This window comes from Xenopus laevis, chromosome 1S (assembly GCF_017654675.1).
Source record: "Xenopus laevis strain J_2021 chromosome 1S, Xenopus_laevis_v10.1, whole genome shotgun sequence".
NCBI lineage: Eukaryota > Metazoa > Chordata > Amphibia > Anura > Pipidae > Xenopus > Xenopus laevis.
In genome coordinates, this window is record NC_054372.1 from 141,597,799 (window position 1) to 141,621,901 (window position 24,103).

General features: G+C 39.9%; 1 protein-coding gene across 7 annotated transcripts in view; it reads left to right on the forward strand.

Moving 5' to 3' along the window:
- The window catches only part of specc1l.S (sperm antigen with calponin homology and coiled-coil domains 1-like S homeolog), a 39,789-nt gene extending 20,132 nt beyond the window's left edge, over positions 1–19,657 (forward strand). For all 7 annotated transcript variants that reach the window (XM_041580289.1, XM_018244093.2, XM_018244095.2 and 4 more), the window contains 6 exons: positions 1,369–1,455; positions 2,352–2,511; positions 3,053–3,155; positions 15,205–15,321; positions 16,813–16,872; positions 16,948–19,657. In XM_041580289.1, coding sequence (XP_041436223.1) covers positions 1,369–1,455; positions 2,352–2,511; positions 3,053–3,155; positions 15,205–15,321; positions 16,813–16,872; positions 16,948–17,037 — 617 coding nt within the window. In that variant the 3' untranslated portion in view covers positions 17,038–19,657. The remainder of the gene's footprint in view (positions 1–1,368; positions 1,456–2,351; positions 2,512–3,052; positions 3,156–15,204; positions 15,322–16,812; positions 16,873–16,947) is intronic.
- The last annotated feature ends 4,446 nt before the right edge of the window (positions 19,658–24,103 follow it).

Sequence of the window (24,103 nt, forward strand, 5' to 3'; positions counted from 1 at the left end):
CTGGCTTCACATGTGGGGCATATATTTATTAATTTATATTTATGTATTGCTCTTTTGAAAAACAGATTTCAGTAAAGGATTATAATATTTTGATGAATGGAACCACTCTATTCAATTCTGGGCTGCACCGAATCCAGAGTATTTAGGGTTTTGACCGAAGACTTAAATCATGTAACTAATATTCTTAATACATATGTGACTTGTATTTGTTTACAGTTGATGTCATTTCATTATGCACCAGTTTTTGACTCACCAAATGTAACATTTCATGCTCCTTAAAAAATAACAAATTAGCCCTCCCGACTATACCATTCTGGTGCAACCTTATTAATAACTCCCTGTCAAACCAAAAACTGACATTTCTTGCCAGGGGTTGCCAGCAGAAATTCGATGCAGTTTGGGGTACTTAGGTATCATTTCATGATGCAAAAACAAACTCCACGGAAGATGCGCAACATCAAGTTGACATGTGAAATGTTTGAATCCTTTCTCCTCCTCTCTCCGCTCCAAATCTCTCGCTTTTCTTCTTCTTTACAACAAATGTTTGTTTCAAAATGTAAAATGCTAAAATAAAAACTTATAAAAAAAATAAATTAAAGGAAATACATTTTTATTGTGGAATAAAGGACAACTTAGGTCAAGTTCATACAGCAATGTATTAAAAGCAACCAGTAATGAGAGAGTACTGTTTTATGATAAACAAATTGCTTTAATAAAATTTCATTATAAATATAAAAACATTTTAAAAACACAGTGAATGTATTAAGTGGGAAAATAAGGGCTATTTATTCATTCATACATTTAAATTTTGTTAAGCTTCAAGTCTGTTGTAGTTGTTGTAATTGAGGCCATACTGGGTATGGGTGGATTTCTTCCACAAGCAGCTAAACTCTGGGACTGTACATTAAAAAGTCAGGTGAGGAGGAGCTAATAGTTAAAATATAGGAGGAATTATGCAAGTACATACTGGCTGAATCCTACACTTGCTGTAACCCACCAAACCAAGGTTAATCATGAGCTGCAGTGTCGTAGTGGGGACAGCAGAGAATCATGATTCTTTAATATCAAATTTATAAATTATACTCTTATCTGACTTTGTTACCTAAACAGATGATCATAGCCCATTATAGGGTTAACTTTAGTTTGTTACGAATACTGTATTAGGCCAATAAAAATGTTATTTCCCTCCTATGACCAATTTTTATTGGTAGATTTTCTTTCTAAATTTACATTGCTTAACACTTGCTTTTCCATTAAAATATGGCGTTTGTGATGCATTTTTCCAACTCTAGTAGCCCCCTTGCCTTTGTTCAGAGCTGATATAAATATTTCTGCCTAAATTCTAAGCTGTTGCTAATTTTTTTGTAGAACATTTGCTGAGAAGCTCATCCAGCAGCAGAAGTGCTTCCTCATTGCCCCGTGTCCCGGCAATAGATAATGCCAAATCTATTTCAGGTAAGGACCAAACTTTTCACCAGCAACAGCTATTGACGGTGTTAGGTTTCATTATTCTTACAAGGAGAAGGAAAGCCTTATCAGAAAGGTCCACCTAAATAAACCAGTAAACTCTCAAAGTAATGCTGCTCTGAGTCCTCTGTCAAAAGAAACACTGCATTTCTTTCCTTCAATTGTGTGCACATGGGCTTCTGTATAAGACTTCCTGCCTTCAGCTTAAACCTCCTTACCCTGGGCATGAGCATGCTCAGTTTGCTCCTCTTCCCCCCCCCCCTTCTCTGCTGTAATCTGAGCCCAGAGCTATAAGTGAGCAGGGAGAGACTCAGGCATTAAGTGATGTCAAACCAAGCTAATACTGCAGCTGCTATCCAAAACAAACAGCTTCTAGAGCTTTTTACTCAGGTATGGTAAAACATTCTACAGAATAAATATAACATTCTAGCTTGCATTATTGCAGCTAATCTATTGGCAATGAAATGCCTCCGTAGCTTTCCTTTTCCTTTAAAGACATCTGCAATTTGTTTTTTCACTTTATCCTTGAATCAAAAAAAAGTTTACTTCCTTAACTAAAAATAGGCACAGTACTGTTTTCAGAAAGGAAGTGTCTGACCTGAACTTCCACACAGCTTCCTGTCCACGTCCTGTTCGTGTCTGGCTCTTCTCTCTGTGGATAATATGTAATGCACAGATAATATCAGACTGAACACTTTTTTTTAATGAGTAAATTTGTGATTTTCCTTTTTTTTTCTTTGTAATTGCTTTTGTAATGGATCTGTTTCTATTTGATGATGAAGAGTATTTACTTGGAGCCAAACATTTTAGTGTCTGCTCCTTTCACATCAAGGACCTGTCTATGAGTGTTATTATTAGTAGTATTTGTTTTTACTTCCTCTTAGTATCACGGCGTAGTAGTGAGGAGCTGAAACGTGACATAACAGTGCCAGATGGAGGCTCTGCCCCTTCATTGATGGTGATGACTTCACCCTCTCCTCAGCTTTCTCTGTCTTCATCCTCTCCCACTGCATCTGTAACACCCACTGCCCGTAGCCGCATCAGGTACAGGAAATCATTCCGATACGTCATCTATCGACAAGCTATGCTTTGCATACTGATTTTCTTCTTTGCACATGACACTTGCATTGAAAGGAATAGGGCTTTGAATGGGAGTCAAAATCCTTTAGCCAGTACCTATAAATCAATGCTTGAGTGACAGACACATCTTTAAAATAAATGTTTTTACCCCCACTACCAAAATGAGACATTGATTGATGTTCAGCAAAACAGTGTTTAACCAGATTCCTCAGACTAATTAGTAACTCCCCACAGGCTTCAATATGTGTTAAAAATAGCCCATATAGATTCACTAACCTACTAATTCTCACAGGACCATCCCGATATGTATTTATAAATTAGTCATTTTATGCCTGTGGGCATTTTTTGGGCATACAATTACTCTGTGCCAAGTGAAGACACTTCTTAAATCATATGAGATTTGTTTTTGAGTAGTGTACCACTACAAGCTTGTAGATGTGCAAAATGTCCAATTTTGGATCAGCCAACTTACTATCCAATATATGCTATACATTGTACCCTGCAGGGAGGAAAGGAAGGATCCTTTGGCTGCATTAGCCCGTGAATATGGGGGCTCCAAACGCAATGCTTTGCTGAAATGGTGTCAGAAGAAGACCGAAGGATATCCGGTGAGCATGTGTGCACTATTTGGATTGGTCTTTGTTAACATGTCCTTTTGGCACTTAAAGAGTTACTGTTTGCTCTAATGTTGCTCTGTGCCTTGTCAAGAATATGCTGATAGTCTGGCTAGTTAATTAGGACCTGGGTTATTAAGCAGCACTTTTCTCTTCTGGGAGCAGATGGATGACTGTTACTTGGATACCTGGATCACCATGTATCCATCTCTGAAAAGGAATTAGCAAATGCTAATTGTAATAAACTTAGAACCTCTGGTCATCTTCGTCCGTTTACCCATTATTCATTTTCGTGCCCTTTAACATTCAAGATGTAACATTGGGTAAAGAGAGCCCAAAAAAAATGAATGTGCGAAACAAATTTATTTAAGAGCTATATATATATATATATATATATATATATATATAGATAGATAGATAGATATATCTATATATATATATATCTATCTATCTATCTATCTATCTATCTATCTATCTATATCAAGATATATATATATATCGATATATAGATATAGTGGGTTATATTTTACACACGAGAGTAGGAAGGATTTAGTGTGGTCACGATTGGAAGTATATGCACGGTGGTTTGCAACAGTATCACACTTAAAGATACTCATTTTGCTATTATTCACGGATTGAAAAACATGTATTGTGTTTTTAAATACTGCTTTTGGAACAAATTTATCGTGCTTTTAAATACTTTTTTAACTTGAGGACTGGACACTGACGGGAGTTGTAGTTGGAGGTGGTTGTATACTGGCCCTTTGCAATGAATTGTATTCAGTAGTTGTGAACTTGCAGCTACATCACAGTGGGCAGGGTTGATGGATTTTGCCGCCAAAAACGTTGCATATATGGGTAATTTTTATAATAGTTTGTGACTTTGAGAAAGGCTGGTGCGACAGCCAAAACGTTAATGATGGATTCTTTAGTAAATTTTTGCTGATTCATATGTCCTGTCAGTGCGGCTTCTTCAATGAGGTGAGTTGCCCCTAATTCCCCAGGCAGGAGATAAAGACTTTAATCATGAGTGCTGATTCTTCCTGAGTGCTGCATATATAAGATAGGTAGGTAGGTATGGGACCCATTATCCGGATACCTGTTATCCAGAGAAAGCTCAGAATTACGGAAAGGCTGTCTCCCATAGATTCAAGTGAATCCAAATAATCCAATTTTTTTAAAATGATTAAATTTTTCTCTATAATAATAAAACAATACCTTGTTCTTGATCCCAACTAAGATATAATTAATCCTTATTGGAAGCAAAATCAGCCTTTTTGGTTTATTTAATAAGTGTGCGTTTCTTATGTGTGTGTATCTATATTAGGGATGCACCGAATCCAGGATTCGGCCAGGATTTTCTCCATTGTTGTCTTGGGGGACACAGGAACAGTGGGGTATAGCTGGTACCACTAGGAGGCAGGACACCACAAAGTAAAAATAGAACTGGCCCTTCCCCTGCCAGCTATACCCCCCAAGCAGGCGGAGCCCAACTCAGCTTTAGTTGTGTCCTCAGGAGGTAGGATGTGATTTTTCTACACATTTTCTGATGTATATTGGAGAGACACTGAGTAGCTGGTCTCTGAGGCTATCTTCCTATGTGGGATTGTCTCCGGGGTTCACAGTGTGTGAACCTGCCACCAACCATACAGCCTCAAAACGAATGCATTCCTCCAAAGGGGAGAAATGCGGCTGGCCGGATGACACAGAGGGGAGATTTAAGTCTGCGACACGTAAGTTAGAGCCGCTTGCTTTCCCCCTTTGCCTCTACCGCACGCTGCACATTCTACTCAAAATAGTGCAGGAGTGTGTCTCTTCCCTACCGCTCCTCAAATTATTCAGCAGGGGGCAAATTTGGGGAGCGATTCAGACGGCCCCTTTTCCCCAAAGGCACATTAGTTCCATTAGCTGTATTAATGGGGCTGGCGCTACACAAAACTCAATTCAGTTATGTATTTTGCACGCTTCAACTTGTGCTCTGACAGGAAGCGCTTATACTTACACTGCTATACTGCGCGCTCTGGTTGGCGCCAAAGTTCCCATTCGGCTCAGAGGGACTGGTCGGCGCACAGTGGGGTAGCAGCTGCCATTAGTAGCAGGACTGCTCCGACTTACTGGTTTTCCCTACCACTGCCTGCTCTACCATCGCTGCAGACGAGGTCTCACTACAGCCAAAAGACTCTGAGAGGATGAGGTTTTTTCCTTCCTTCTGCAAGCCGTTAGGCTTACCAGGTATTGTCACACCATGTCTGAGGGGGCAAGTGAGGGCCTTTTTCCTAGAGGTGCAGCTACTATGAGATATCTTAGCCTGTGTTAAATGTCGCAAACGCCTAACCAGGGGCCACAAGGAGCCTTTATGCTCAAATTGTAATTCCACGGCTGGTGGTTCAGATCCCCCAGGGACTGCTCAACCACTGCTCAACCCTTGGGAAGTTTGTGTACACAGGGTACACAAACTTCCCAAGGGAATACATGGAACCCCCCCCCTCTAGTTCCCCCACTCAGCACCCTCAGGATATGCCACAGTGGGCCTCACAATTGGCAACAGGGATACCAATTTTAGCCAAATCGCTAGACAAATTACTATCCCATCTAGAAACTCCTAGGGCAAAATCACACAAGCGGAAAGCTCCACTCTCTTCTTCAGAAGCGGAAAGCGATGGTCAAGGCCGTGATCAGTCTTTTCCACCCCCAGATCCAACCCTCTCAGAGGGAGAATTATCCCAGAGTGATCACATTCTTCTGAGGCAGTAGACTCCCTTATTCTGTGAGTGCTACACACTATACCTCTTCAGGTACATCCACTTCACTTTTCAAGAGACACAGTAGGGTGTCACCGGTTTTTCCCTCCCACTCTCAACTAGATCAGATAATTCAACAATGGGATAAGCCAGAAAAACATTTCCAAGCTAACAAAAGGCTCCTAAAGAACTATCCTTTTGACGCGGATTCCGCAGAAAAGTGGACTACTCTGCCTTCAGTGGATGCTCCAGTATCCCGCCTTTCCAAAAATACAGCCTTGCCTGTACCTGATGCTTCTTCCTTCAAGGATGCAATGGACAAAAAGCTAGAAGGACTGCTTCGCTCAGCCTTCTCTGCTTCGGGCACATCCCTGCGACCAGCCCTTGCCTCAGCAAGTTCTGAAAGAGCTGAATAAATTTATTTGCCCACGCAGGTTCAAGATGGAATCACTTCGCTCAGTCACCGCAGCAATGTCTCCGGGAGAATTCCTGGTATCTCTAGACATAAAGGACGCATATCTACACGTCCCCATCTTCCCTCCTCATCAAAGGTTCCTGCGTTTCGCTTATCAGAACCTACACTACCAGTTCACGGCACTCCCATTTGGATTGACGTCAGCCCCCCTGGTCTTCACAAAGATCTTGGCGGGGGCCACAGAGGTCATCCGAAAAGGGGGGATTTCAATTACCCTGTACCTCGACGACTTTATCAATGCTCTGTCGATCACAGAAGCTCAGCAAGCCCTTTGATTCACAGTGATGACTCTACAGGACCTGGGAAGGTGTATCAACATGAACAAGTCCTCCCTGGTTCCCAGTCAGTCAACTATATTTCTAGGGATGCTATTCAATACACTGACACAGAAGGTATCTCTTCCCCACGAGAAGATCCTCCACCTTCAGTCTCTGGTCAGGATCCTTTTAGCAAAACCAGCACACACAACCAGATTCTGCATGAAAGTCCTAGGAGTTATGGTATCGACAATGGAAGCGGTACCCCTCGCTCAATTCCATCACAAGGAACTACAGTGGAACATCTTAGCTTTATGGAAAAAGAAGTCACTACTTCAGATGATAAGCAACTCCAGACGGACTCGATCATCACTGCTATGGTGGTTGAAGATCAGCAACCTCAACAAGGGCAGAACTCTCTGAATTCCTTGGTGGCGTGTAATGACAACAGACGCCAGCTTCTTTGGCTGGGGTGCAGTATTGGAGAGCCGAACAGCACAGGGACTATGGTCAACAGAAGAGAGCAGACTGTCAATCAACCTACTCGAGATCCGGGCGATACGCCTCGGGCTAGCTCATTGGCACAGGGAACTGACGGGACAAGCAGTGAAGGTTCAGTCGGACAACTCCACGGCAGTCGCCTACATAAACCACCAAGGGGGAACAAGAAGCAGAGGAGCACTAAACGAGGTCAAACTCATATTTCACTGGGCAGAAAGAAATCAGACTCTTCTATCTGCCATATTGATACCGGGAGTCCAAAATTGGGAAGCAGACTTCCTAAGCAGACAATCCCTAGATCCAGGAGAGTGGTCACTCAAGTACGAAATATTCAACGAGATATTAGAAAGCTGGGGGGTTCCAGAGGTGGACCTCATGGCCACCCGGCACAATCGAAAAGTACCAAACTTCTTCGCCAGATACCAGGACCCGTTAGCTCAGGGGGCGGACGCCCTAACATCGGATTGGAACTTGGCACTAGCCTATGCCTTCCCTCCTCTTCCACTCATACCTAGAATGATCAAAAAGCTTCAGGTGGAACAGACAACTCTCATACTCATTGCTCCCAAATGGCCACGTCAAACGTGGTTCTCATACTTTCTAAATCTCTCCATAGATGAACCTTGGATTCTTCCTCCTCTACCAGATCTTCTTTCACAAGGTCCTATTCTACATCCAAAACCAGCAAGCCTCAACTTGACGGTGTGGCTCTTGATACCCAAATCTTAAAGGACAAGGGGTTCTCTGACGCAGTAGTGAAAACAATGCGAGCAGCCAGGAAGCCTGTGTCGGCTCAAACATACTACGGTCTGGAAAACCTACCAAATCTGGTGTTCCCAAAACAATACGGACCCATCGCATTTCTCCGTTCCCAGTTTACTAGAATTTTTGCAGAGGGGACCTTCCATGGGTCTTTCACTGGGTTCACAAGTGTCAGCACTGTCTGTGTTATTTCAGAAACGACTAACTCTTCTTCCTGATATCAAGACCTTCCTGCAAGGAGTAGCACACTTAGCTCCTCCAATAAAGGCACCTACACTAAAGGCACCTACACCTACCTAGGACCTATCCCTGGTTCTCTGGGCACTGCAGGGACCACCATTCAAACCATTAGCCTCTGTATCACTACAATGGCTATCCTGGAAGACAATTTTCCTCATAGCAATTGCTTCGGCTAGGAGGGTGTCAGAACTCAGTGCTCTCTCATGCAAATCTCCCTTCCTGGTCCCTTCCATCACGACAGGGCAGTACTTCGTACAGTTCTATCATTCCTTCCAAAGGTAGTATCCTCATTCCACTTAAATCAGGAAATTATCATTCCTTCATTCTGCCCATCACCGTCCAATCCCAAAGAAGCGGCAGTACTTCACTTGGACCATGTCCAGGCCCTTAAGTTCTATCTTCATAGGGTAAAGGATTTAAGTTAAACAGATTCATTGTTCATCTAGCCATCGTGACCTCAAGGGGGCACTCAAGCCTCCAAGACTCAAGGGGGCACTCAAGCCTCCAAGACTACTATTTTCACGCTGGATCAAACAGACCATACAAAGAGCTTACACAGCACACTGCCGTGGAGCACTTCCTGGGCTTTCAGAAACCATGCCTTAGCCGAATAGCTGTGCAAAGCAGAAACGTGGATTTCTAACGACTATTTCACAAAATTCTATAATTTTGACACCTTTGCAACATCTGACACGCTTTGGAAGGAAGGTACTTCAGGCTGCGGTAGCTAATTCCACGTAAGCCTATCCTTCCCACCCTTTCTTTGGTATGTCCCCACTGTTCCTGTGTCCCCCAAGACGACAATGGAGAAAAGGAGATTTTGTGCACTCACCGTTAAATCTGTCTCTTCAGTCGCTTGGGAGACACAGAACTTCCCTCCCTGGATAGGAACTTTGCTACCTTTCAGACCTGTCTGTACAATATTTTATTCTTCATTTTTCAAGTTAAGGTTAAAATAAAGGTTTAAGGTTATACTTTTTTTTTTTGTGAAGGATTCGGGGGTTCGACCAAATCCAAAATAGTATGTGTGTATGTGTATATATATATATATATATATATATATATATATATATATATATATATAGATAGATAGATAGATAGATAGATAGAGATGCAATAGAAAATGCAATAGTTGACAGCACTCCAAGGATAATATGCATACCCAATGTGGTCCTAATTTTGGCATTGGTATTAATCAACGATATTGGCCTGTAGGATTCACAGGAGTATGGATCCTTTCCCTCCTTAAGTATCAGAGCTCTTATTGCCCTTTAACACGAGGAGGGAAGTTCCCCTTTCAGAGTCACATGGGTGAATATATCTAACAGCCGGGGGGGATATTTGGTTGTTAAGTAGTCTATACCAAGCAGTCAGTAGGCCATCTGGGCCTGGTGTTTTATTCGCTGGGAGATCTGAGATTGCTGAGGCGATATCGGTCTTTGTTAGCGGGTTATCAAGAAATTGTTTTTCATCTGGTGAAAGTTTCGGAAGGTCGATGCCCTCCCAGAACTGTTCAACATTTGTATCTTGGTTACTGGATATATATATATATATATATATATATATATATATATATATATATATATATATATATATATATATATATATATATATATATATATATATATATATATATATATATATATATATATATATATATATATATATATATATATATATAGTTAAACCTTTTAAATCCATATATAACCTGCCTAACTGCTAGTTATATATTTGTTTATTCAATATTCCAGCTGAGGGTCCTGATGAAGGCTCAATATATGTATGTATATCCTGCCCCTTTAAACAAAACAGGGATTGTTTGTCTATAAGGTAGTCAACTAAGTCATCCCTGGTCTAGCTAGTCCCTATTATCTCACTATCATCTGATTCATTAGGTATTATTCTACTTCACCTAGGCAAAGCCTGGGTGTTTTGTACAAACCGTTATTACATTCAAGCATTCTAGCATTTTTCTTGTGTAGTACACTCTTTAATAATTTAAAGCAAATTCAGGGAATTGTGTGTCTTCCGTCTCAGATTCTGAATTGGAGATTTCAGGAGGACATGAGATAAGATCTAAGACTGAGGTCCATTATGTGATTTCCTGTGTGTTCAGTTGCTTCCCAGAAGAGAGTTCAGAGCTAGAATTTACAATGTCCCTATTTTCTGGTCTTTGCTGTTATTGGGGCAGGAGTGTGAATACATTTTTATAAAGTGAACTGTTTTTTTCCCTTAAAGGACAATTGTGTTATGTTTTGTGTGTTTGCTTACAGACTACCTGTCAGCATTGAGCTTAAAAAACTTTTGTAGTCCATAACACTCACCGCACTCACCACCTGAATAACATCGGTACACCCTTGAACCCATGCCAAGGCTTTAGGGAGGTTGTACATATTTTTCATCATATCGTCATATGTGGACATGGTTTCTTTTGGTAATTAATTGCATTGTTAGATGAACGAGTCAGGGTTTAGCACACAAATGCCAGGAGAATCCTACCGGCCTGAATGTGCAATGCCAACTGTAAAGTTTGGCTGAGAAATAATGGTGTTGGGCTGTTTGCATGGTTTGGTCTGGGGCCCCTGTTTATTTGAAAGCATGATAATACCAACATGCACAAAACCATAAAAAGTCAATACAGAATGTTTATGCTGAGGTGGGACTGGAAGAAGTTGACTGGCCTGCACAGAACCCTGAATTTAACCCAACTCATACATTCAGGCCAGGCCTAATACCCAACATCAGTGGCCAACCTTACCAATTTTCTTGTGGCTGAATGGAAGCAATGTTCTAATGTCTAGTGGATAGCCTTTATCAATACAATGTATCCACCACACACCTGTTTTCTCAAAAAAGCTGCACTGGTGTTGCTGGCTATCCGTTGACCTGGCTAGGTTCCGCTGCAACTGCAAAATATACAGAGCCGCACACCCCCGTATATTTTGTAGTGGATAGCCTTCCCAGAAGATTATTTTTCCCTTGACCATGCACTATTGAGTTTTGGTTTTCTACAAGGGAGAGCTTGTGCACATGCTTAGTATGTTATGGGCAGCTGTTGGGAAGCTAAACTTATGGTAAGGCCACACTGGGCATTTTGGGGAGATTTGGTTGCTTGTAATTGCCTCACGAGGAAACCTCGGGCGATTTCGGAAAATGAATCGGCGCGTGTGATTAGAGCCGGCGTTTTTTTCATTTTAGCCGGCGCAGAGTGAGGGAAGGCGTTTGGGGAGATTAGTCGCCGCAAAGGTGAGGCGATTAGTCACCAGGTGACCAAATCTCCCCAAAACGCCCAGTGTGGCCTTACCCTTAGGGTTTGACAGAAGGAAATTATCTGTCTCGGGCATACACTAATGCAGATTTCACTATTTGTATTGTGAAGCCGAATTAAAGGGCAGCTAAAGTCTAAAATAGAATAATGCTAGAAATGCTGTATTGTATTTGTATTCTATTTTGTATACTAAACAAAAACATGAACTTACTGCACCAGAAGCCCAATTAAACAAATGATTCATGCTTTCAAAGTTGGCCGTAGGGGGCCGTCATCTTGTAACTCTGGTAAACATCTTTGCAAGACCAAAACCATCAGAATATGTAGACTGAACTGGGTCTGCTGATATGAATCTCTAAACAGTCACCAGCTGCTCTACAGGGACACAAACAAAGCTGCTAGAGTTCTGGGAAGTAAGGTGGGGGTTGCCCCTGCTGTTTGAAAGTATGATCGTTTCCCTGCAGAGCAGTTAGGGACTGTCTGAAGTTTCCTATCCGCAGCAGAGCAAGTAAAACGAAGGGGGGATTTCACTGCATACAGTCAGGTTTCTTGTAAGAACATACACATTTTTTAATTACACTATATTGGAAATAGATTTATTTTTCATTAAAGAAAGTAAAAATGGGATTTTATTTTTTTGCCTTTACAGCCCCTTTAAGTACTAGTAAGTCTTGCACTGTGAATGTTATATTGTGTGTGTGTGTGTGTGTGTAATATTTTTTACCCAATTGTTCTAATTATCTACCTTACAAAGACCAATCAAGGAATACTGTAGCTTCAGTTTTCCTCTTTGCACTGTTTATCTCAATAAAAATAGGTTTTTCATAATTAAAACAGGAAGTATGTTCAGCACAAGTTCTAATTAATGAAGTCGTGATGAACACTGGGGGTATGCTGATCTTTTGAAAAATCTGAACTTTTACTTTGGGACAATGTAATGGCACATTTTGCGCGATTAATTTCCCATAGTCGCCCGAAGTTGTCTCACAAAGAAACTTCGGGCGACTTCGGAAAATGAATCGCTCAGAGTGCCATCTTGCCGGCGATTTACATTTTAGCCAGCGGGAGCCAGTTCGGGGCGATTAGTCGCCCCGAAGAACAGGAGATTTGTCGCCGGGCGACTAATCTCCCCGAATCTGAGTGTGTGCACTGACCCTAAAGGTATGAAGAACCAAATTACAGAAAGAGCCTTTATCCGGAAAACCCCCAGTCCCGAGCATTCTGGATAATTTCCCATACCTGTATACAGTAAAATGTGATGTACAAACTTCTCCTGTTCTTCAAGTATTTGGAGGTTCCAAATTTTTATTTGTTTTATTTTTATAATCAGAACTGTTTAACTTCCTTTAGCTGATAAAAAATACAGGAAATTGTACTTTAAAAACAGTTGGAGGCTGAACAGTTCTAAAATGAATCTGTTTGGCACAAATGGAGATTCTTTGCATTCCCCCTTACTTCTCGTCATTGGGACCTGGGGTTGTCGTCTCTGCTTGGACCCCATATAGAGAGAAATTCTCTGTGACTGATGAAAGTTGCAGGAATTGGTGCGACTCCCACAACTGTAGTCACAAGTGTTGGTGGTATTAAAGGGATACTGTCATTGGAAAAAAATTTTTCAAAATGCATCAGTTAATAGTGCTGCTCCAGCAGAATTCTACACTGAATTTCATTTCTCAAAAGAGAAAACAGATTTTTTTTATATTCAATTTTGAAATCTGACATGGGGCTAGACATATTGTCAATTTCCCAGCTGCCCCAGGTCATGTGACTCTCTATTAACCACATTTTAGCTTGCAATTAACCTCTGTAGTGACAGGGTCCAGTTTGGTTAATGCATTTTACACGAATGCAGATAAGTCCCCAATGTTTAAGTGTGATATTTATATACGGTAATTTCATAAGTATTTATTGATGGCTGGTGCAATAACAAGCTGAGGATTGTTTGACTTGTAAGTTGTACAGGTGTGGGACCTGTTATGCAGAATGCTCAGGACCTGGGGTCTTCCAGATAATGGATCTTTACGTAATTTGGATCTTTATACCTAAAATCTACTAGATAATGATGCAAATATTAAATAAACCAAACAGGCTTGTTTTACTTTCAATAAGGATTAATTATATCTTAGTTTGGATATTGGGACCTGTTATCTGAAATGCTCGGGACATGGGTTTTCCGGATAACTGATCTTTCTGTAATTTGGATCTTCGTACCAAAAATCTACTAGAAAACCATGTAAACATTAAATAAACCCAATAAGCTGTTTCTACTTCCAACAAGGATTAAAGGGGTGGTTCACCTTTAAAGTAACTTTTAGTATGTTATAGGTGACCAATTCTAAGCAATTTTTCAATTGGTTTTCATTATTTATTTTTTATCGTTATTTGTCTTTTTCTTCTGCAGCTTTCAAATGGGCGTTGCTGTCCCCTTCTAAAAAAACCATATGTTCTGTAAGGCTACACATGTACTGTTATTGCAACTTTTTATTGCTGATCCTTCTATTCAGGCCTCTCCTGTTCATATTCCAGTCTCTTATTCAAATCAATGCATGGTTGCTAGGGTAATTTTGGCCCTAGTTACCAGATTGCTTAAAATGCAAATTGAAGAGCTGCTGAATAAAAAGCTAAATAACTCGAAAACCTTCAATAAAAAAAAAAATTGCCAATTATCTCGGACTATCACTCTCTACATTATACAAAAAGTTATTACCTCTTTAATTATATCTTAGTTTGGATCAAGAACAAGGAACTGTTTTATTATTACAAAGAAAAGGGAAATAATTTTTGAAAATTTTCGATTATAATTGAGAATATAGGAGACTGCCTTTCCGTAATTCCGAGCTTTCTGGATAACGGGTTTCCGGATAACAGATCCTATACTGATTTATTACAGAGAAAAGGGAAATTATTTTTTTAAAATTTTGATTATTTAGATAAAATGGAGTCAATGGAAGAGCACCATTTCGTAATTCAGAGCTTTCTAGGGTTTCCGGATAACTGATCCCATACCTGTATTACTATTATGTGCCAGATTTTGTTTTTCTGCAGCACGAGCACCTTTTTTTATAGAATGCCCTCAGTTCATCCTGAGTTATGGGTTTTTGGTTGTGAGCCCCTATCAGTATGTGTATATGTGTGTGTGTGTGTCTGCACGTACAAGTGACAGGAAATGAATTCTTTATTATTATTGGTATTATTTTAGTTTCTTCCCAGAAATGAATTTGACCCATGGGTGGAGGGGCGGTTGGAGAGAGAGCGGACAGGGACAGTGGGAGGGCATTTCCTGCTTCAGATTCAGGGATATTTGCTTCTGATTGTCGTGTATACACATTTATGAATAGCCATTTTTACAGACATTAGAGATGGTCTTCACCTTTTCCATCTACTGATTTTTATGCTAAAATGTAGATTCCTGTTTTATTGGTAACAAATCTGAAATCGAAATACACACAGACATCTATTCTACAAACTATTGCTTACATAATAGCAAATGTAGTCAATTCTTGCTTATATACTTCCACTCACCGCGTGAATGTTGCTGGGATTTTATTAGTATTGCAGACACGTGTTGCTGTTACGTCTAAACTAAATAAAGGTGGAAATCACACCATACACTTAAAATATCTTTCATTTTTATTAACTAACTGTACTAGCTCATAGGACTTGCCTCAACTCCCAATAATTTATCATGGAAACTGACCACTCTTTAATTTACACAGTTCGAAATAAACATCTTTCTTCTTTTTTTTTCTCTCATGATGATTGTCATAAGACATTTAACTCTGTATTTTTTCTTTATTAGAATATTGACATCACAAATTTCAGCAGCAGTTGGAACGATGGACTAGCATTTTGTGCTTTGCTGCACACCTACCTTCCAGCACACATTCCATATCAAGAGCTGACCAACCAGGACAAGGTACACTTTGCTTTCCTTCCACTGACACACGCTTAGCTATATTTTTTTAAGTGGTGATTGCTTATGTGTGTTGTTGTGCATGGAAGAAAAATTGCTCATGTATAAAAAGCAACCATGTCTGCCTACAAAATAATTAATTGGGAAAACACTTTTTGTCTGAACTTTTGAATGCTGTTTTCTGGACTGTAGTTCAGAATAATGCTACGCTGCAGCACTTTAAGGGTAAGGCACATCTGGCGATTCGGGGAGATTTAGTCGCCTGGCAACTAATCGCCTCTTCTTTGGGGAGACTACCGTATATACTCGTGTATAAGCCGACCCGTGTATAAGCCGAGGTACCTAATTTACCTAAGAAAACTGGAAAAATGTATTGACTCGTGTATAAGCCTAGGGGCCCCATGTCAGATTTCAAAATGTGAATGTGACCCAGCCGCAACAATTGGGGGACACTGGGCAGGTACCTGTTACTGTCTGTGACTGACTGTGTCGCCGACCGGATTTCATGTTTGCTTCCCTCTGCCACCCCTATTTCATGTTTGCTTCCCTCTGCCACTTCCCCCCCATCTGTCGCTCTCCCCACCCTGGCTGCTCTTCCCTCTGTCCTTCCCTCTGTCACCTCTGCTCTTCCCTCTGTCCTTCCCTCTGTCACCTCTGCTCTTCCCTCTGTCCTTCCCTCTGTCACCTCTGCCCCAGCCGGACTGCCTGTGACTGCCTGTGTCGCCGCCCGGAGCAGGTCCAGGAGCTCCGGGCGGCGCGTCCTTCCCTGCCGGCGTTCGCTTTCAAAATGGCGGCGCCCATGGCCGCCACGTGGGTAGCGGCCGGCGCCGCTACCCACGTGGCGGCCATGGGCGCCGCCATTTTGAAAGCGAACGCCGGCAGGGAAGGACGCGCCGCCCGGAGCTCCTGGACCTGCTCCGGGCGGCGACACAGGCAGTCACAGGCAGTCCGGCTGGGGCAGAGGTGACAGAGGGAAGGACAGAGGGAAGAGCAGAGGTATGACCCGCGTATAAGCCGAGTTTGAGTTTTTCAGCACATTTTGGGTGCTGAAAAACTCGGCTTATACGCGAGTATATACGGTAATCTCCCCAAACAGCTTCCCCCTGTCTTGCGCCAGCTATAATGAAATCTCCCCGAATCGCCAGGTGTGCCCTTGTCCTTGTTTGTGCTGTAGAACAGTTGGAGCGATTAGAGGCAAGTGGGCTTGTGTATGACCTACCAGCCCTCATTAACACTACAGACATTAAATCTAGGTCAGATGTGGTTCAGAGCAGAGAAATCCATGGTCTATTTCTAAATTCTGCTTTGTGTTCAGCTAGTAGGACTAAGTCTGTATGGATCTGATGTAATTGATCGCTTCACAGGTTTTTTGTATTTCTAAGCAATCCTACCATTTTTTAGGGAACAAATTACCATGTATTGATTAAAGTAATAGTGAGAATTTTAACAACACATTTGTGTATGCCAATAACACTGGCAATTCTTACTTTGCAGAGAAGAAATTTCACCTTGGCTTTCCAAGCCGCCGAGAGCGTAGGAATCAAATCTACTCTGGTGAGTTTGGGGAAGTGGTAAAAGAATGTTAATTTTTAGAATATTCCTGACTAAAATTGCCTGTATTGTTTGCAGGACCTTAATGAAATGGTTCGTACTGAACGTCCAGATTGGCAGTGTCTTATGACGTATGTCACATCTATCTACAAATACTTTGAGACCTGAGGATTGTTTTGGAATCGTTCTCTCTTTCCCTGCATGATATTGTCTGCCCAACTGCGGACGTAATAGAAGACACCAATGCTTCTTCATGCCTGCTGTTTCAGGGCTACAGGTTGAGGGGATTACATCCACTTCTAGCATTATTTATAGATCTATGTATACGCCTGAGATATACCAGTCTCATCCTGTTGTGCCTGCCTGTCTACAGCGAGTTGGTTCCCTCTGCATGACAGGTATAGGTTTTGCCAGCTACCCTATAGCAGGATACAGCTATATGTGGAGCCAGAAGGCCAACATAAAGACAATATCCAGAGCAGTAGGACTGTGGCTGTGTCTAAATATTGATAAGATAATGCCAGTGCCTTAGCAAAGTCATCGCCTTTTACAGCTGCTTCTCAGCCCGTTTTTCCAAGCAGAATTGTGCAAGTGTTATTGGATGCATAATGACAAGAAATTGCTTGCCAACGAAATGAGGACCATGTAGTTTTGCACAACTTGTGCCAACTGCTGCCTTGTGACTCTTGATTGTCTCCTGCTCTTTGTGCCTAGAACACTAAAATCAATTTTTTGCTCTTTTTTTTTTCCGGCATTTGGCACACGTGAAGTAATGGACATAATGGCTTTTTAAACTGCTGAGAAACAAAAAAGTTCTGAGTGAATGACTATTCTTAAGTGGCCAGATGTATTATTTTAATGCTAACAATGTTACTGTGTCAGTTTTGTCCTAGAGAACCATTCCATCAACAAGTATATCCTCATCTCTGTACAAGATACAAGCCAAGCTTGTGGCAAAGCAGAAAGAGGAGTATAGGTTCAGGGTCTGTTATCCAGAATGCTTGGGACCTGGGGTTTTCTGCATAAGGGATCTTTCCTAACGTGGAGCACCATGCCTTAAGGCTACTAAGAAACATTTAAAATGAAAAACTTGAATAGGATTGTTGCCATCAACATGGATTTATGCTAGCTTAGTTATCATCTATACTACAAGGTACTGTCTTATTACTACTTAGAAAAAGCAAATCACTCAACATCGATGTATTATTGTTTATATAACACCCTATTGGAAATGGCGTTCTCATATTTTGGAACTTTCTGTGTAAGAAGTTTCTGAATAATGGATCCCATGCCGGTAGTACTATAAACTGATGTTTGGACTTTCTCTTCGTGTGTGAGGTGGCCATGTTGCTGGCATGAGCTGCTTGAAATGGCAGACATTGGAATTATCAGCACAAACCACTTTCTGTGAATGAGAGGAAGTGTTGATACCTGCAAAAAGCTTTGTTGAAAACTCTCCTTCATCAGAAGCGTTATAGAGCACCTATTCTTTGGATGTATCTTTATTTGTTTGCTTAGCCACTACTAACCAAGAACAGCACAAAACCGTAACAATGAATGAGCATTTTATAGGCACTTGTGCAATGGCATAGGTCAACTCTAAGCTATGTTTTTTTTGTTTAGTTTTTTTTTACAAAATCTACAGTGCATTAATTATCTTACACTGCTGAAGTGCAGGTATCCATAGTAACCACACAAACCCTAAAAGCTAATGTAATGATACTTATGGGACCATTTTGGGTAGTCCATTCTTTGCTTTGTCCTAATGGAAAAGTCAATCCTTCAGTCATATTCAAAAAATATATATCACACTTCTAGCAATGAGTGATCCCTAATTAGCTGTTATGGGTACTTCTGCCTGTTACAAGTGTTAAAGTTACACTAGACCTTCTATTTTATGTTTTTTTCGTTTTTAGTTACTGGAAACAGTGAGAAATAAATGTATAGTTGTTGTTTTTTTTATCAAAGGGCTAGTAACACCGACAAATGAAAGGGCTTCATACTGTATGGTTACCCTGCTTTTGTATGAATTGTATATATAGTGACAACACTAATATAGTTTATAATAACTGTTGTATTGCTGTACAAGCAGCCATGCGGACATCTGTAGGGGCCGTTCTGTGCAGGAGAACTGTTTCTACATGGGAATTCCAAAATGTGTTATATTACAAGTTCCAAAATTCTTTAACAAAGAAGGGTTTTATGTGGGAATTGTGGATTTACAATATTTAGGACCCCAGGTTAAGAAACAGGGAGATAATGGTTAAGCCTGTTTTCATTTTCATTTGTTGAAGAATGAGATATAATCTATAAATGTATATAACGTAGTATCAGATTTCAGTGTTACTGGCCCTTTACATATATTTGTGGGTGAGCTTTTCGGATTGCCCCTTGTATTTTATAATGTTTTATTCTCCCTACAACCTCCCACCATCCTTTGGTAAATGCAATAAAAAGGGCTGTGACCCGGCAACCCAGAAGGTCTGATGTCACTTTGGTGATACAACATTCGCTACGCACAATTCAGCAGAACATTTTTAAGGTACAATCACTTTGAATTCATATTCATATGTTCCAGGTTAATGGACTGGAGGGAGGGGGGAGAAAAAAAGCACATGGAAGGATTTTTAAAATACACTGACTGATTTTGATACAATACCTATTTTGTCTCTCGTTTTAACGGTGAAGTCCAGACCAAAAAACTTATTTTATTTTTTTATTTTTTGCAAAATGAAAGGAAATGTAATTCTAGCAGCTTTCATTGTTTAAACATGTTCAATTACTTTAACATTTGTAGTAGTCCCTTGCAATTCTGTGTATTGTTTGTTCTGACATACATATTATACCTTTTAAAACAATGTTCCAGTAGTCAACTCTCTTTTGGCCAAGACTCCAGTTGCAATGTTGTTGTACATGTTTTGTGAAAGAGTGGGGATAATAGAACATGTAAGAGAATTAGAGTCTTGCTGCTTATGGGAAGTGTAATTGTTTGTAGCTGGAGTTTCCTTTTATTATATTTATATATATATAGGAGAAAAGAAGAAAAGTATCCCCGTCTTCTTAATCAGAAAAATTACAAAAGAATATATATTATCACTGTGTGATCTGTTTTCAGTTAAACCATTAGGTCACGTGATCTAATATCTATGAATTCCCTCTTTTTATTTGAATGATTGATCCCACAAAGTGCTAGTGCTTAACCTCAATAAGTTAACATTAAATAGAGTAAAACTAAAACACAATTAATTTTCCTTTTAATTATTGTGTATATTAGGTAATTTCTAACTCATGAATAATTCATTTAACATTAATTGATAAATTACTAACAACCCGCTAAAACACCAATAAGGATGGTAAAGTGCCACCAAATGTGATCAATTCACATATAAATGACTTAAAGTGCAATTATGAACATCTCTGATTCCAAGAAAAGGTAGGAAAAGGAAATTGGTAGAATGGTGGAGAAGTCCCGTATTGTCTAGCTGATTGTTTTACTAACTGCGGGACCCCACAAAGGAGGAGAAGTCTGTGCTTCTGGAACTGTGGTCTCAATTCTATTTTAACTAGTTAGATTGAGAAGCTGTCTTGTCTAAAAAACACACAAATTCCAGAGCACTTATAGTGAAAACAGTAAACAGAATACAGATGAGGAATCTCCTATAATCTGCCCAGATCACTATAAAAAACGTTTTTGTAAAAAGAACCCCCCAAGGTTTTATCTAAAATTGGTATAAACCAGTGAGAGTGGCAAGCCAACGCGCGTTTCGCAAAATTGCTTTTTCAAGGCTGTCTACAAAATGAAAGGGCTTATATATATATATCTCTAGTTTAATTTTCAAATGTAAAGGCAATCATCAGCAACAGACCTTGCTGAAATCTTTGTATTATAGTAACCAGTAACTTTACACCCACTTAGATTTTTTTTTTATTTCTACCCATGCTTCCATAAACTTTCATGGTACATGTATGGGACCTGTTATCCAGAATGCTTGGGACCTGGGGGTTTCCGGATAACCTATCTTTCTGTAATTTGGATCTTCATACCTTAGGGCTTCTAGAAAATCCTGTAAATAAGCCCAATAGGCTGGTTTTGCTTCCAATAAGGATTAATTATATCTTAGATGGGGTCAAGTACAAGCTAGAAAAAAAAAAGGAAATCATTTGTAAAAATTTGGATAAAATGGAGTCGATGGGAGATGGCCTTTCCGTAATTCTGAGCTTTCTGTATAACTGGATTCCGGATAATGGATCTTATACCTGTACACCCTGGCCTTATCTTACATATTCATCCTTAAATATATATTTTCTTTTATGTTCCCAAGTTGTTGTTTTCTTCTGAGAGAGGTAAAGTTGCATAGTGTATGTCTGATATTTATTATGGATGGCAAAGGATACACCATGACATTCTACGTGTATGTAAAACATTTCAAATGATTATATGTGGCAGTCATACATATGCTGGACGCTTTCTGAACAAATGTTTCCCATTGATATTTATGAGACTTTGACCACGTACATTTCAGGAGGATCCAAAAGCTGTGCAGTGCAGTAAATATAGAATATGCACTGTGAGCCCTCTGATAACAAATGGTTAACAGCTGCCTTTTAATATTTTATTACTATATAAATAAATATATATGTACACATGCATTTGCTTTGCAGTGCAAAAGGGCATTTTTTAAATAAAATAAGCTTCCGTTTTGTGTGGTGTTGGTTATGTCAACTGCGTTATCGAGAGACCCAGGAACTGGCATAAGTTTAGTGCACCTTTAATAAAGATTGTGGTTTAGCCTGTGTCATGCTCTCCCTGTTCATCTTAATACTGGCATTTATGTAGCTGGACAATGCAGTCAATGCAGAATTACCTCCTTGCAAACATGTAAGAGTAGCAGTTGAATACTACCTAGCTCTTAAAGGGGTTGTTCACCTTTGAGTTTACGCTCCAGATTGCTAGGGAACAAATTTCTTTAGCAACCATGCATTGATTTGAATAAGAGACTGGAATATGAATAGGAGAGGGCCTGAATACAAAGATGAATAATACAAAGTAGCAATGACAATAAATGTGTAGCTTTACAGAGCATTTGTTTTGTTTTTTAGATGGGGTCAGCCACCCCCATTTGGAAGCTGAAAAGAATCAAAAGAAAAAGGCAATTTAAAAGCTAATATAATTAATAATGACCAATTGTAAAGTTGTTTAGAAATGGTCATTCTATAACACATTAAAATTGAATTAAAGGTAAACCAACACTTTTAAGCCAGTATATGCAGACCAGGAGTGTGCATGCTAACTCTGTTCTACAATTATGGCTGCTAGGGGATCCCAATTATATACATATAGTTCTGTTCAGAATAATAGCAGTCAGACCTCACTAACCTGATCAATCAATGTTTTTGGTAGAAATTCTATTTCTACATGGCAATTAATTTATTAGTAGGTGTAGTAATTTAATAGAAACCAACATACCCAACAGCCATGACATGCATGCTGCTGATTCTGTGTAATTGAATCATTAATTGTTCCAAATAATAATAACTTGTTCCTAATAATAGCAGTGTGACATTCAATCAGTGATTTAATTTATTCTCTGACAAAACAGGTGTACAATTGTGGCCCTTATTTAAGGCAGCAAATGTTGTGCATGCTGGTTGTAGTGTATGACTCTTTCAAAATGAGTCGTTCCAGACATTGTTCAGAAGAACAGTGTACTTTGATTAAAAACCAGATTGGAGAGGGGAAAACATATAAAGAAGTGCAGAAAATGATAGGCTGCTCAGCTAAAATGATCTCAAATGCTTTACAGTGGCAACCAAAACCTGAAAGAAGTGGAAGAAAATGTAAAACTACCACTACTACTGTAGCAAGCAATGCCAGTCAGCAGCATCAAGGGCAAATAAGGTCTTGAGCTGTATTTAAAGGGGCATAGCGTCACGGGAGGAGGGGGTCATTCTTCCACTGTATAGAGCACTTGTAAGGCCCCATCTAGAATATGCCGTACAGTTTTGGTCTCCATCACTCAAACAGGACATTATTGTATTAGAGAGGGTACAGAGATTGGCAACTAAGCTGGTAAAAGGTATGGAAAATCTTAGCTATGAGGAAAGACTGGCCAAATTGGGGATGTTCACGCTGGAGAAGAGGTGCTTAAGGGGTGATATGATAACTATGTATAAATATATAAGGGGATATTATATTAATCTCTCTAATGTTTTATTTACCAGTAGGTATTTCCAGCTGACACAAGGTCACCCATTCCGATTAGAAGAAAAGAGGTTCCGCCTAAATATTAGGAAGGGGTTTTTTACAGTGAGAGCTGTGAAGATGTGGAATTCTCTCCCTGAATCAGTTGTACAGGCTGATACATTAGATAGCTTTAAGAAGGGGTTGGGTGGCTTTTTAGCAAGTGAAGGAATACAGGGTTATGGGAGATAGATCATAGTACAAGTTGGTCCAGGGACTGGTCCGATTGCCATTTTAGAGTCAGGAAGGAATTTTTCACTCTCTGAGGCAAATTGGAAAGGCTTCCGATGGGGTTTTGTGCCTTCCTCTGGATCAACTGGCAGTTAGTCAGGTTAAAAAAAGTTAAAAGGTTGATGGACGTGTGTCTTTTTTCAACCTAACTTACTATGTTACCATTCGAATGGATAAAAGAATAGTCAAAATGGCAAAGACTCAGCCAATGATTAGCTCCAGTAAAATCAAAGAAGGTCTAAAGATACCTGTGAGTACTATTACAATTAGAAGACGAATATGTAAAGCCAAGCTATCCGTAAGTCCCGTGGTTGAAAAAAAGATGTGCTGAAAAGGTTACAGTTTGCCACTTTGTATAGATTAGTAACTAGTAGTAAAATTAATAGTAATTAATATAGTAGTATATTAGTAGTTATTTTATTAAAATTGAGTCTTTGGGAGATGGCCTTCCAGTAATGCTGAGCTTTATGGATAATGGGTTTCCAGATAATGGATCCCATACAGTCATATGAAAAATTTGGGAACCCCTCTCAGCCTGCATAATAATTTACTCCACTTTCATCAAAAAAGATAGTGGTATGTCTTCATTTCCCAGGAACATCTGAGTACTGGGGTGTTTTCTGAACAAAGATTTGAAGTGAAGCAGTATTCAGTTATATGAAATTAAATCAAATCTGAAAAACTGGTGTGCAAAAATGTGTAATTTTGCTCATTTGAATGCATGTAACTGCTCAATACTGATAACTGGCAACACCAAATTGG